The 15365-nt window shown below is 41.0% G+C and overlaps 1 protein-coding gene across 1 annotated transcript in view; it reads right to left on the minus strand.

Annotated features, from left to right (window-relative positions):
• Positions 1–15365, minus strand: part of FNTB (farnesyltransferase, CAAX box, beta) — an 84196-nt gene that overhangs the window by 23221 nt on the left and 45610 nt on the right. The window contains exons 5-7 of the mRNA XM_036906043.2: positions 11887–12033; positions 11698–11781; positions 6660–6746 (exon numbers count right to left, since the gene is read on the minus strand). Coding sequence (XP_036761938.1) covers positions 6660–6746; positions 11698–11781; positions 11887–12033 — 318 coding nt within the window. The remainder of the gene's footprint in view (positions 1–6659; positions 6747–11697; positions 11782–11886; positions 12034–15365) is intronic.

Below are 15365 nucleotides of genomic sequence, written 5' to 3' on the forward strand. Positions count from 1 at the left end.
AAAACAACTCCATTCACAATTGCATAAAAAAAAAATACCTAGGAATAAACCTAACCAAAGAAGTGAAAGACTTATACTCTGAAAACTACAAGTCACTCTTAAGAGAAATTAAAGGGGACACTAACAGATGGAAACTCATCCCATGCTCGTGGCTAGGAAGAATTAATATCATCAAAATGGCCATCCTGCCCAAAGCAATATACAGATTTGATGCAATCCCTATGAAACTACCAGCAACATTCTTCAATGAACTGGAACAAATAATTCAAAAATTCATATGGAAACACCAAAGACCCCGAATAGCGAAAGCAATCCTGAGAAAGAAGAATAAAGTAGGGGGTATCTCACTCCCCAACTTCAAGCTCTGCTATAAAGCCATAGTAATCAAGACAATTTGGTACTGGCACAAGAAGAGAGCCACAGACCAATGGAACAGACTAGAAAATCCAGACATTAACCCAGACATACATGATCAATTAATATTTGATAAAGGAGCCATGGACATACAATGGCAAAATGACAGTCTCTTCAACAGATGGTGCTGGCAAAACTGGACAGCTCCATGTAGGAGAATGAAACTGGACCATTGTCTAACCCCATATACAAAAGTAAACTCAAAATGGATCAAAGACCTGAATGTAAGCCATGAAACCATTAAACTCTTGGAAGAAAACATAGGCAAAAACCTCTTAGACATAAACATGAGTGACCTCTTCTTGAACATATCTCCTCGGGCAGGGAAAACAACAGCAAAAATGCATAAATGGGACTATATTAAGCTGAAAAGCTTCTGTACAGCAAAAGACACCATCAATAGAACAAAAAGGAACCCTACAGTATGGGAGAATATATTTGAAAATGACACATCCGATAAAGGCTTGACGTCCAGAATATATAAAGAGCTCACACACCTCAACAAACAAAAAACAAATAACCCAATTAAAAAATGGGCAGAGGAACTGAACAGACAGTTCTCCAAAAATAGAAATACAGATGGCCAACAGACACATGAAAAGATGCTCCACATCGCTAATTATCAGAGAAATGTAAATTAAAACTACAATGAGGTATCACCTCACACCAGTAAGGATGGCTGCCATCCAAAAGACAAACAACAACAAATGTTGGCGAGGCTGTGGATAAAGGGGAACCCTCCTACACTGCTGGTGGGAATGTAAGTTAGTTCAACCATTGTGGAAAGCAGTATGGAGGTACATCAAAATGCTCAAAACAGACTTACCATTTGACCCAGGAATTGCACTCCTAGGAATTTACCCTAAGAATGCAGCAATCAAGTATGAGAAAGATCAGTGCACCCCTATGTTTATCGCAGCACTATTTACAATAGCCAAGAATTGGAAGCAACCTAAATGTCCATCGATAGATGAATGGATAAAGAAGATGTGGTACATATACACAATGGAATACTACTCAGCCATAAGAAAAGGGCAAATCCAACCATTTGCAGCAACATGGATGGAGCTGGAGGGTATTATGCTCAGTGAAACAAGCCAAGCGGAGAAAGAGAAATACCAAATGATTTCACTTATCTGTCGAATATAAGAACAAAGGAAAAACTGAAGGAACAAAACAGCAGCAGAATCACAGAACTCAAGAATGGACTAACAGGTACCAAAGGGAAAGGGACTGGGGAGGATGGGTGGGTAGGGAGCAATAAGGGGGGGGGAGAAGTAGGGGGGTATTAAGATTAGCATGCATGGGGGGGTAGGAGAAAAGGGAGGGCTGTACAACACAGAGAAGGCAAGTAGGGATTCTACAACATTTTGCTATGCTGATGGACAGTGACTGTAAAGGGGTTTATAGGGGGGACCTGGTATAGGGGAGAGCCTAGTAAACATAATATTCGTCATGTAAGTGTAGATTAGTGATACCAAAAAAAAAAAAAAGGCAGTTCCTGTGTGGTAACCTCCAATGAGTTCTACACGAGGGTATAAAGGGCATATAAAAGTGTCGGCAAAGGGTCTGTTTGTGTTTATACAGAGGATCAAAGCCTAATTGGGCTACCCCGAAAATGAACTAAGATACGATATGAAAAAGAACTTCCAACATCAGCACTGTCTGGAAGACTCATGCCAGAAGACGATCATCAAAAAACCCCAACAAAGATCCATGCACTGCTACAGGTGTAGATGCACTAATCCCACCAGTTCCTGGACTTGCCATGGGTATGAAGAAGGAGATATCTAAGCTGGCCTGTGCATACAGTAAAACAACAAATTTGACTGGATCTATACTGTTGGAACTCAACCAAGAATTAGGAGAAGTGCAAATTGTAGCGCTCCAAAATCTTACAACTACAGACTATTTACTGTTAAAAGAACATAAGGGATGTGAACAGTCCCCAGGAATGGGTTGTTTTAATTTGTCTGATTTCTCTCAGACTGTTCAAGTTCAGTTGGACAATATCCACCATATCACAGATAAGTTTTCACAAATGCCTAAGGTGCCTAACTGGTTTTCCTGGTATCACTGGAGATGGCTGGTAATTACAGGTATGCTTTGGTTATGTAACTATACTCCTATTATGTTAATGTGTGTGCGCAATTTAAGTAGTAGCTTAAAACCTATACATGCTGAAGTTACTCTACAAGAAGATATGTCAAAGAAATAATCAATCTTCCCATGTTTTCTGCTGCCTGCTACTTCTATAGCTTTTCTTCTTCCTTCCTAATTACAACCCTTAAATAGAATTCGTGCCTCAGATCAAATTTACCGAGTATCATAATTCTTCCAAGTGGTAAAGATACCTCAAGACAAATGCTGGGCATAGAAGGTACAGGGCATAAATATGCAAAGAAATAAAAAGCTAACCATTTCAAACAATAAGGCTTCTCTCTCACTTACCAACTTTACATTACCCTGTATGGCCCCGGAAGATGACTGGTTAGCCAGAGACGGGTAAGATTCCTCAAGGGAGGAACAACCTAAGACAGGCACAGTCGCAGGTGGGTCATCAGGTGAGAAATTGGGGATCAACAGAGGTGAGGCTTAGAACCTCACCCCCCCTGTTCTGAGAGAAATCTTCTGCATACGTGGATGTTTTATTGCCCTTGTCTAGCTTGGATTAACACATAGTCTACAGGCACACACCTGATCATCTACATTTGCTCTCTTACAACACTAAACTAGGTTTTCTACCTTTATCTTGTATCTACCTACCACTTCAGCATTTTATTAAAAATAGTAATAATAAAGAGAGAAATGTGGTATCCACATATAAATCAAGTATAAAAATCAAATGAGTATTCATATTTGAACTGTTTATAGTTCATAATGCATGAGCAAAATCGAAAGTTTCTGTGCTGACTGCCCTTGTACTGTTCACTATATAACTTATTCACTATGTAAGAATTTGTTCTCCATGTAAGAACTTGTTTGTTATGCCTCAGCAGATTGGAGACTGACCAAAATTAGGCTTGGGGTGGATTAATGATTGTGCATTGAGCATTGACTCCCCTATACAGAATTTTATTGTTGTTAACAACCATTTGATCAATAAATATGAGAGATGCCCTCAGAAAAAAAAAAAAAAAAAAGATAAAATCAGCTGTAGATAAATTTTTTAAATGGAACTGCAGAAATAAAAACTCAACAGAAGGATTAAAAGATAAAAGATTAAGGGTATCTCTAAGAAAGTACAATAAGGAAGATTAAGAGATGGAAAATAGGCAAAAATAATTATGAAAAAAAAAACCCAGCCCCACTTAATAGGACTTTATAAAAAGAGCAAAAACAGAAAATGCAGGGGAGGAAATCATTGAAGAAATAATATAAAGTTTCTTGGAACTAAAGTATATGTGATCCCATACAAAAGACACCTGCTGAGTGCCCCCACCGTGAATTTAAAAAAATCCATACCGTGGTTCATCAGCATGAAGTTTCCAAAAAGCAAGAATAACGATTACAAAAACTTCTAGGGAGGGGGAGGAGGTGGAACAGTGAAAAAGAGAAACAAAACAAAAACACACAATGGATTGGGAGGCAGTGATGCAAAGTGGGTCACAATAACAAGGTTTTGTTCACTTAATATGTCTTTCAAATCCAATACCCTACCATCTGACATGTAAGGAAATTATAATAGAACTTAAATAACTTGTCCAAGACATAAAGCTAATAAAAGACAAAACAAGGGAGTCAGAGTTCCACATCTAGTAGGTGCCACAAACCCCTCCTGCAAATAACAGCTATTCATTCACTCTGGACAAGATACACAAAAATGACTTCCTGAGAGCTCAGCAGACTGAAAACAGGCAGGCAGATCTTGGTGGGGATTTGGAAGCTGGAGCAGACAAGAGCAGGCAGGCAGTCCCCTGCTCCCCTGCCTTATTTCTTCTCCCTGGTTTGTCCTCAGGATGGCTACAGTCGCCCAGTGGTGGCTACAGCAGGTTGGAGGAGAGAGAAGGGCAGCTGACACCAACAGAGAGCCCACCATCTTTCTGACAAGAAGAACCAGGCTGACAGCAAGTGAGGAGATCTCCCAGAAAGGGGAGAGCCAGAGAAGGAAAACCCCAAATTCCATGTTTGAGCTTCACTCAAGTTTCTACCTCACCCCCGAATCACACGTGCGTTAGACAAACTGGACGTAGCTTCTGACCAAGACTGACCAGAGAACTGAGCCACTGCCCACTGCAGGTGTGACAATCTGAATTTGAGTCTAACCAAGTTGACTGCCTGCTGACACAAAATCATCAACATTCTTTACAGCAATCTAACAGAACCCAATCTCTACAACAGAACATCACAATGTCCAGGATACAATCCCAAAATCCCTTGACATGCACAGAATTAGGAAAATGTGACAAGCCAATTCCAAGAGACCCAGATGTTGACATTACCAGATAAGGATTTTTAAAAAGCAAATATTATAATTATATATTTATCTCATTGAAGTGAAGAAAAATAAACTTGTAATGAATAAAAAGATCGGATTCTCAAGTGAGAAACAGATTAAAAAGAACCAAACCCAGGCAGTAAACACCTGTACTTTAAATCTCTAAACAACAGCTACCTTACTATCGAATACTACATACCAAATCCTTAGTAAATGTTGGTTATTATTACTGTCAGCTTTTTAACAATGACACCAGAAGCCAGAAGATAATGGAGCAATGCTTAAAAATTCTGAAGGAATACAATTTATAAAGTTTCCAATTTAGAAACGCTAACCAAATAAACTACAATTAAGTGTGAGACTAAAGACAAATGCAAAATCTTAAAAATGTATCTCCCAAGTGCTCTTTTTTGGGATCTACTGGAGTAATTGCTTCATTAAAATGAGTAAGTGAACCAAGAAAAAGGAGGACAGGGGCTTCAGCAAAGGAGAGAAGTGAAGTGAATTTCATGCTGAAAGGAAGCTTCTAGATGCCTGCTGTGCACCAAGCTGAGAACAATCTGTCCAGACTGAAGTGGGAGCAGCGGGCTCCAAGAGGGTAACTCAAAACACACACACATGCACACGCACACACAGACACATACCTACTCACAAAAGAGAATGGATACATTACCAGAATGAATTCACGGTACATACATTGATAAGTGGAGGTCATGATTGATTCCATGAAAATAAAAGTTACACAAAAAAAGTAAATATGATCATAGTATATCACTTAGGTTAGCTATAAATTATATTTTCATGTAATAAGTACTATTTTGATAAAAATAAAAAGGTAAAAAACAATACAGCTTAGATATCATTCCATAATAGTACATACATACCTACCATATATTTTGTTTGTTCTCTTTTCAAAATTATGAAATATTAGAGGCATCCAGGAAAGTATAGCAAATAATATATAGAACATATATACATCTAACACCCAGCTTTGATTTTAGCCATATACTCTTCAGGGTTTTTGGGGTTTTTTTTTATTTTAAAGAAATGAGTAAGTACAGTTACAGTTGCAGTCCCCTGCGTAGATGTGTAGACCTCCCGATCTTATTTCCTTTGCTCTCTCCCCCCAGAAGTAACCACCATCCTGAATTTGGTATTTATCCTTCCCATGCATGTTTCTATATTACTACATGTTATTCTTCCATAAACAATATAAAATTGTTTTGCACATTGTCAAATTTTAAGTAAATGTGCTGATCTGCATGTTTTAACATCCTTTTTTGTAAACTCAACGTTGTTCTTTATTTGTCCATATTGATACATGCAGTTCTAGTTCATTCATTTATATGCTATGTTAGATTCCAATGTAACTAAAGCACAACTTATTTATGCATCTCATGGTTATTTAACATGTAACCTGTTTCTGGGTTTTTGCTATCAGAAACAAGTCCTATGTTTGTCTCTTTCATGCATGTGTGTGAGAGTTTCTATACGGAGTTAAATTACTGGGGCATCAGCAAGGGCATCTTTGAGATATTACCAAATTGCTCTCCAAACTAGTTAAACCCATTTAGACCCCCCCAATACTGTTTACTAAAGCTTTTGATCTTTGCCAATCTAAAGTATAATAAAACATTAAAGAAAGGTTGGAAAAGGGAAAACTTTTAAGTATTTTTGAAATGCACAATCCTACAATCCTGAGACATCTCCTACAATTTTATATGACCCTCCAGACCTTCTCCATTTTCACTATTTTTCCCAAGTCTTGATCACCTAAGAGGCCAGGACAAATCCCAGCTTCTCTCACCTTGCTATCCATTCAGCAGTGCCCTCAAAGAGGTCTGGAGTGATGATGTTGGTCAGAGATGCTACGGAGGCGGCACAGTATGCACTTCTGGAAGGGCAGAAATGGAGGAGGAAAGGGTTAAGAATTAAGGAAGAACCTAAATAAGTTTCTCTGAACTTCCTGGGCGGATTGCTCTCCTTGTCTAGTGGGCTGTCGTCACCTCCTGTCCTCACTCTTGGCACACGGTCAGTCCTCCTGGTTTCCAACTGAGAAGTTCTGACATTCTATTTGGATAGAGTTGCTCACAGCATGGCTTCAGTGAAAGAACATGACATTCTAGTCTCCCTACCTCCACGTGGCCAAATCTACATCAGAGGAAATAACAGCCATATCAATTCATGTCAAAAGTGAATTTAGCTCTTTGTTCAAAGACCTATAGTGGTTCCCAAAATTTCACAGTGTCATTCAGGTATTCTGATATGCTCATTCATTCAGATATCAGTCAAGATTTTGATCTGTTTATAGCATGGACACACTAAAGGTTAACTATAGCTGACCCTCAAACAACTTGGGGGTGAAGGCTGCTGACCTCTTTTATGCAGTCAAAAATCCACATGAAATTTTTGATTCCCCAAAACTTAACTACCAATAGTCCACTGTTGACTAGAAATCTTACTGACAACATAAACAATTACTTAACACATATTTTTTATGATATATGCATTATATCCTATATTCTTACAGTAAAGGAAGCTAGAGAAAAGAAAATGTTTTTTTAAATTGTCACAAATCTCCAAAATTTTTTCCAATATATTTATTGAAAAAAATCCACGTATAAGTGGACTCATACAGTTCAAACCTATGTTGTTCAAGGACCAACTGTGTATTTTTTTCTGCAACAGATACCTTCCAAGCAGGCCACCAGACCCTAATAGTCACTTAGACCAGACAAGAGGGACAGGGATGAGCCTACTCAGATACATTCCTTAAGCCTCTGAAGAGAGAAAACAGCTTTGATTTCAAGCACCCCACCAGTATACACATGCACACACACACACACATGCACACAAATTTTTAAAGGAAAAAGAAAGAGAACATCTTTTTTTTTTTTTTTTACATTATCCTACTTAACTTGGAATAATTTCTTGCCATTACTTCCTGCCAGCCCTAATTCTTGTCAGGACACATTTTATTTCAGCTTCTCCCTCCATTATGGAACATGTCCACAAACTGTCTTTTCTATGATCTTTTAAAATAGCCAGCATCTCAGCTCCATTTTACGTTGAAGACAAAAATTGTTCTAATTCTGCTTATATAGCCTTTTTCTAAGGGCTCCTAAGGTATATAAAAGGGAGGAAAGAGAAGGGTCTAGTTTCCTATTATTCAATAGAGACATAATACTAAGCCAAACTTACTGAAGTGTTTCAAAGAAATCTCTCCAGAAGCTGCAAGCGTTATGACCCTACCAGCATTTTTTCAGCCTGCCCACACTGGCCACAGGCACAGCAGAGGTAGGGTTTACCAGCAGGCATCAGAAGCATACCAGAGTCCTATGTGCTACATGTTAAATCATCTACCACAGGCTAATTTGGAAGGTCTGATCTAATTTCTTTCAGGTTTTGAGCCTCTCAGAGGGCTTCAGAAGCATTTGCTTTTGAATCCTAAGGTAACCTCTAAGGCAGGGTTGAAGCCAGCAATGCAGTCTGCCTCTCATAAATGCAAGAGTGGAGACATGATACCAGATCTCACACTGAGACGACAGAGAACAAAACACACCTCTTCCGCACAGTGTCTTCCTCTCTCCCTCCATCTAGTCATCTCACCTCTCAAGTTTGCCTACTACTGCCATCCTCTCTGCTGTCACCCAAAGCTAAGTCACCATCACCTGGATCAGTCTCCTGTCTGGTCTTCCCTCCAGCCCTGAAACCAGAGACTGTTACCAAAACATTACAACCTATTCACTGCCATGGCAGAGCCTCTAATAAAATAACAATCAGATCACATCACTCCCTACTTAAAACTTGTCAGTGGTTTTCCACTGCCCTTAAAATAAACTCCAGACTTTTTAAGATTTTGGGACCTTTCAATCTGTTCTTATCCTGCCCTTCCAGCTTCTTTTCTCCCACTGCCCTCCAGGCAGGCCCTCCACCTTCAGCAACAATGAACTTCTCTTTTCCCAAACACACTCTGCGCTGTCACCTAACCTTTTGCAAATGCTAGGTCCCTGTCTCCCTGCCACCGTCACAGAATGCTCCAGGTCATATAACCTAGATCAGGACGTCGGTGATAGATCAGTAGTCCGATCTTAAGAACTAAGGAAAAACTGAGCTTGCTATGAGTTCCTTGCAACTTGATTATTGCCATGGGTTCACTGCACTACACTGGAGCTGCAGAGGCTTGAATAAGCTCGGTGTGGAACCACTAGGAGTTGTGACAGACCTGAAGATCTGCCTAACCCAGAATGAGATACACTTTCCCCCAAATGCCAAATCTTCCTCATCACTGCTGCTTCTCCCCAGGTCAAACTCACTCAACAAGCACTCCAGAGTCCCAGCTGACACTTCCAGGCAAAGGGCAATTAGAGAAACGCCAAGAGGAAGACAATAGAATCGGGGTACTGGAAAGTAGGCAAAAGTAAGGAAATGACACGCTCTGCTAGGTTTTATCCATTGTTCGCACCTTGAATCCCATGCAAGTCAAAAGCATGGCTCAAATGGCAGAACGTTACCAGGAAGGCTTAGGCAGAGGAGGAATATGGCTACACTGATCTTCAGTGGAACAAATCTATTTTATTGCAAAAAGTCTTCTATGATTTGTCTAGCAGATTTGTGTAAGAACACAGAAATAAATGTACTGGAATGAATAACTTGGAGAATAATCATTTCTGAAAAAAAGCCTGCAATGAAACACCAAAGTGACCCTGCTAGAATTTGTTTGCTTTTGCCTAATAATTTCAGAGTTTTAAAAAGCTAAATTTCAAGACTGCAATTTGATTGGAACATCTGTAGTACAGGAATGAAAATGTAGTCACCACGAAGGGAAGAAAACATCTTTTATCTTTTTCCTTAAGAACCATCAACACAGTAGTGCTTTTCTTCAACAGTTATATTGGCTTCAATGGCATCTACAGGGTTAAAAACAAGACAACAGGCCTGAAATGGAATTACTTATCCTAAGCTCCATGTCACCAAGCTGACTCTTAACTTACAGTTTCAGCTCTCCCAGATATGGTACCTTAACCGGTCAATCAGGACTCCCCTGGTCAGCACTAGTGAGGTGATCTGGCTGGCAGCCCCGCCATCCCCTAACCGGAGGTAACCTCGCAGCAACCCACTTTTCGCTGGTGTAAGTTCCTTGTTCCCCCCACCTCCCTTCTGCCTATAAAAGTCTCATATAGCTTCTCTGAGCTCCTTTCTATCTGCTAGACTGGATGCTGCCCAATTCAAATAGACTGTTTGTTCAAATGAATTAAAATTTTAAATATGCCTCAATTTATCTTTTAACAACAGATACCAGGGCTAATGTGATATAATAAGAAATAAGCATTTGGTCTACTCCCTAGTTTCTGGTACTGAGCTCTTAAAACCCTTAGAATTTCCGAATGGAGGTGAGAGGAGCATCATTTGTTACTCACAACAAGCCCCTCTGAACCACCCCTGGGCTTATGCTGATGAGGTGACTCCTGGAGGATAGGGGCTGGCTGCTAGGGGGGCCCACTGATTAGAGGGTTGGAACTTTCAGTCCCACCAGCAAGAGGACAGGGGCTGGGACTGAGTTAATTACAGATAGCCAATGATTAAGTCAATTATGCCTACATAATGGAACCTCCATAAAAACCCTAAATGCAGGGGTTCAGGGAGCTTCTGGGTTGGTACCATGTGCCTGCCGGGAGGGGGGAATACCCCAACTTTGTGGGGTCCGGAGTTCCTATGCTCTGGACCCACCCAGAGCTCACCCCACCTCCCTCTACATCTGGCTGTTCTTCTGGATCCTATGTAACAAATTGAAGGAAAGGAGGGGCTGCAGGCCTGATGTCAGAATTATTTAATATGAGGGGAAAAGCCCACACATTTTGTGTCAGAAGTGCTGTGAGTAGATAAACAGTTTCCCCTACATAGAAACCTAGTCTAATTTTTTGGTTTGGATGGACAGGTTACAGACAGAAGAGAATCCTTTAACTAAACGCCTTCACAGCTGGGTCCCCGACTTTTATCTGCAAGGGGTTTTATACTCCACAACTTCCATGTTTTCTCTTACCCTGTACTTTCAAACCAATGGTTAAGCCAGAATATTAATCAACTTGCATAGAAGCAAACACATTTACAGATAGGGAATAAGATGGCTTTGATACAGAAAACTACCAAAAAATTTGTTTCTCAGACTAAACAAGAATTTGGTATAAAACCTCAATGATCCACTGCCTTTGAGAAATGACTTATTCAGTGGATTCCCTGTATGCTTCATAAAAAATCTCCTGCCAGGTGAGTAAGCTACTTGCTAGGTACATCTTATCTTGCCAGATAACTCTTGAGTAAAATTATAATTTTGAACCAACTGGTTCCAACGAGTTAATCTAATTCTGTTTCCCTGCACTCTACTGGACCTTGATGTGTTTCTGCACTGCCCACAGCAGTTCTCATGCAGGTGTTAAGCATTCTCATAATATCAAATTCATTCAGAAAATATTTACTAAGTCCCTACTGGGCTTTCTTCCCTCTTTCTTTCTATCCCAGAGAGTTGAAAGATTGCATCACACCATATAGTTTTTACACATATATCATTTTATACCCCACAAATGTATTCTTAATTTTAAAAACAAAAGCATTTGATTTTGTTTCTGTCTTATGGAAATTCTGACATTTACATAAAAGAAGTCAAGTGACAGTGACACCCAAGGACATCTGTTTGGTATTTGCAGTAACTAAGAGTCATGTCACTGACACACATTCTGTGGGACAAAGCAGTCGCTTCCCCAAGTTGTTTCCTGGGTTTGGCACCTCTAATGGGAGAGAAGCTGTAGGACCTCCTGATGCAGCAGACCGAGAAAGGCCCCACTCACCTCACATCCACCTCACCGCCAACGTGCATGAGAAAAGAGCCATCAGGTTGCTTCAGCGAGTACAAATACTGAAGAAGCTTCTCTCTGAGAAACGAACGGGAGAGAGGCAGGAGACAGGAATGGTTAGAGTGCAGTGTCAGCTGGTAGGTAGCCTTTCTGGGGGTCAGGCATGGCTGGCTCTGGCTCTACCTGTTAATGACGTCATAGGCCTCCTCGGTACCAATGATGCACAGTGCGTTGACCGCTGCATACGTTGGGGCAAGGTGTGGGTACTGGCCAGGGCCCCCTCCAAAGCCACCTTCTGGGCTTTGACACAGCTCCAGGAACTGACACACACTACATACACAGCCAAATAGGAAAACAAAGTCAGAGAGCATTAACTAACTTCAAAACACCAAAATCTTCCAGAATCCATGCCTTTTCAATGCTTCCCCTATCCCTCAAAAGGGAAAAACCTCTCCTCCCACTACTACATATATTATATTGAGTATAATTAACCCATCCCTGCAAAGGGCCTCTCTCCCCTGCTTCCCTCAGTTTTGTATGGCCTCCTTGCTGAGTTTTGTATTAAGCATTGGCCTCTTCATGAAGCATGGAACCCAAGGCCAGCCAAAAACAGCCCTTCTGAGAACTGTAGGTAAGTCTCAATTGCTTCTTGACCAACCTTTCCCATATTTCTCATTCAATTTGCCCCTCTGGGTCTGCAGGGCCGGACCCTTCTCCCTTGCCTTCGGGGTCCTCCCAGGCTTTGAATTCTGCCTGTGGTGGCGCACACTAGCCACCCTGGTCTAGAGCCATCACCGAGGCTTACCAAGAATATTTAAAGAGGTGCCTCTCACTCCCATTGCCACCTAAGCCCCAGGGGGCTACTGATTTCAATCCTACCACTGACAAGAAACAAGCTTTTAATGGAGTCTGCCTCAGGGTCAGGACAATGAAAGAGAGGTCGGCTTCTGTCACGCTCACCTCAACTGTGACAAACGTAGGTACTGCTGACTCGTATCTCAAGAAAGGATACCCGTCTGTGGGCTTTGGAGAAGTTTTCACACTAACCCACAGAGGCTCCAGTTCCCTCACTGAAGGAAACTGTTTATTGAGGGTTTGCCTGTAAGCCCTTGCCTCCAAGTATGGCACCAGTTTGCCCAGAAGTCACATTCTTGCTTTGGATGAACACAGCAGAGCCCCTACTTGTCCAAGGTCCTCTGAAGTTCACCAGAAAGGGTGCCCCAGGCAAGTCCTGGTCATCAAGTTGTTTCCCCACAACTCAGCCAGGATCATAGGCTTCCTAGTAGGACAAGAGTCTGTTTAGGAGAACAAGCTGCAAATCTGTGTCCTAGTGTTCGGGCAACCTTCTCTCCCTAGGTTCTTTCTTATCTACCGCTGCCAGAGACCACATAGAGTCTGGCTAATCTCCGCTGAGCCCAAGTTTATTACTGCTTTCCCACATCTTATTCGATTACTTTTGATTTCAGACCTTCCATTATCTGGGTAGGGACAGCAGTAGAAAACATCACTGACTGGAAATTGGGAGTCCTGAAATCTTCACAGGTTAGAAACAATACACAATCACTTCTATGTGCACCTAAAATTTTACTGTAGGTAACACAAGTGTTGAAACTGAAGATGATAATCAGAGAAGGAAAATAGTACTGCTGACTCGTATCTCAAGAATGTATACCTGTCTGTGAGCTTTTGGAGTTTTCACACATGGCACGTTTTTAATAGCAATGTTCCTGGAGAAAATGAGTTTGTTCCTAACATATTTTCCAAACCTCCATCAATTCTTATCCTATTTCCCAGAAACAACTAATAAACTCATGTCCTAACCAAGGTTGGCTGTACCAGCATACAAAAAGTTTCCTATATCACAAGAACAAAAAGGCTTTTGCTGACATAAAACCTACAGCACACTTTACAAAAAGAAAAAGAGTCACTTAGTTATCCATTGCCTTTCCCAGGTCCCAGGACAGAATGATGCTGAACACAACACTGCTGCCCCTGCAGCCTAAAGTGTGGAATGAGCTGAGATCTGAATGAACCAGACGCCTTTCAATCATCGCTCCATGCCACCCTCCCTCAGCTGGCATGCTGCGTCTGATGGACTGCGGGGCTGCACTGGGGAACAGGGCTGGGCCTTCCTCAGTTCTCAGATGCTTCTGTGCCACAGGACACCCTGATCCACAGGCGCTGCGACTTGCACCATAAGGAACTGGCACACTCACCATGAAGCTACTGCTGTTGTTCACAGAATTCGTAGCAATTCTGAAAACCAAAATGTGAATGATATTTCTACCTACCAAAAGGGGGAGAAAAACTTGCCTCAGAGACCAGAAATTCACCAACTAATTAAAAAAAAATCACAAGCGGCAACATCAAGAGTGGCACACTTTGTGAAAAACAAGTATTCAAAAAGCATTCCTTTAGTCAAATGACTAAAGATCTAGTAGATCAATTTTCTTTCAGGCCAGCAGGGCATTTCATTCTAGCTTATGTGACAATTGCCAACAAAGTGGGAAACTGTCTTCCAGATCAGGGATTTTCAAACCCAAAATGTGTCTATCGGAATCGCTGGTGAGCCTAACAAAGAATATAGAGTCCCAGGCTTGTTGAAGCAGGAAAGAGCCTAGGCCTGGGTATTTTTATAAAATTGCCAGGTTGATTTGGATACACACAAAGTTTGGGTACTACAAGTCTTTGCTGAGCAATTAAAGTCACTTAGGCAATTTTTTTTTAACCCAACACCCAGATCACACCTAATAACACCAATTAAATAATTGCTAAGGGTGTGACCCAAGGGGCAATATTCCTTAAATTCCCCATGTGACTTCCATGTACAGCCAAGTATCAGTGCTTCTCAAACTTGAGCAGGCATAGAAATCGCCTGAAGATCTTCAGTTGCAGATCTAATGCTGTAGAGCTAGATGGACCTGAGATTCTGCATTTCTAGCAAGCTCCCAGGTGGGCAGTGCGTTGGTCTGGGGACCACATTTTGGGGAGCAAATCAACAGACCTGCCCTGTCCAGCAGATACCCACTAGCCCCATGAGGCTGTTTTTTTAAAATTTAAATGAACTAAATTAAGAATTTATCTCCTCAGTCACACAAACCACACTGCAACTGCTCCTGTTGCTGTCACAAAATTCAGAGCATTTTCCCTCTCATGGGAAGCTCTACACCAATGCTCTAGCATTCAACTGTTAACCGAGTATGTAAAACTTGTGAGAGGACCAAGTTCAGAGCAAGAGTATCGATGATTAACTGTCAGCTTTACAAAGAGTTTACTCATACTTTTAGGTGATGGATGAGGACTGACCTAGAGTGGTTGATTCTGGACATCACTGTCACCAACTTAGATGAACGACTCAAAATCATGTATGGAGAATAAGCAATAATAGAAAACAAGCAGGGAAACACCTCCAAGGAGAGAATTAAAGCCCAGAATAATATAAAACAAATCAGAAGCCAATAAGAATAAAACAAGTGAAACAGGTACAAGTAGCAATAATATAAGTAGGATTGGCAGGAGTCAGGGATGAATAAGGTATATAAATATAAGATGGGAAATGACAAGGAATATAGAAGAAAAAGGAGAGTAAGTTGCAAATAATAATAATGAAAATGCTTGTTAAAAGCATCATAAACACAATGTTGGTCAGAACTGTCTCTGGC

This window comes from Manis pentadactyla, chromosome 11, assembly GCF_030020395.1.
Source record: "Manis pentadactyla isolate mManPen7 chromosome 11, mManPen7.hap1, whole genome shotgun sequence".
NCBI lineage: Eukaryota > Metazoa > Chordata > Mammalia > Pholidota > Manidae > Manis > Manis pentadactyla.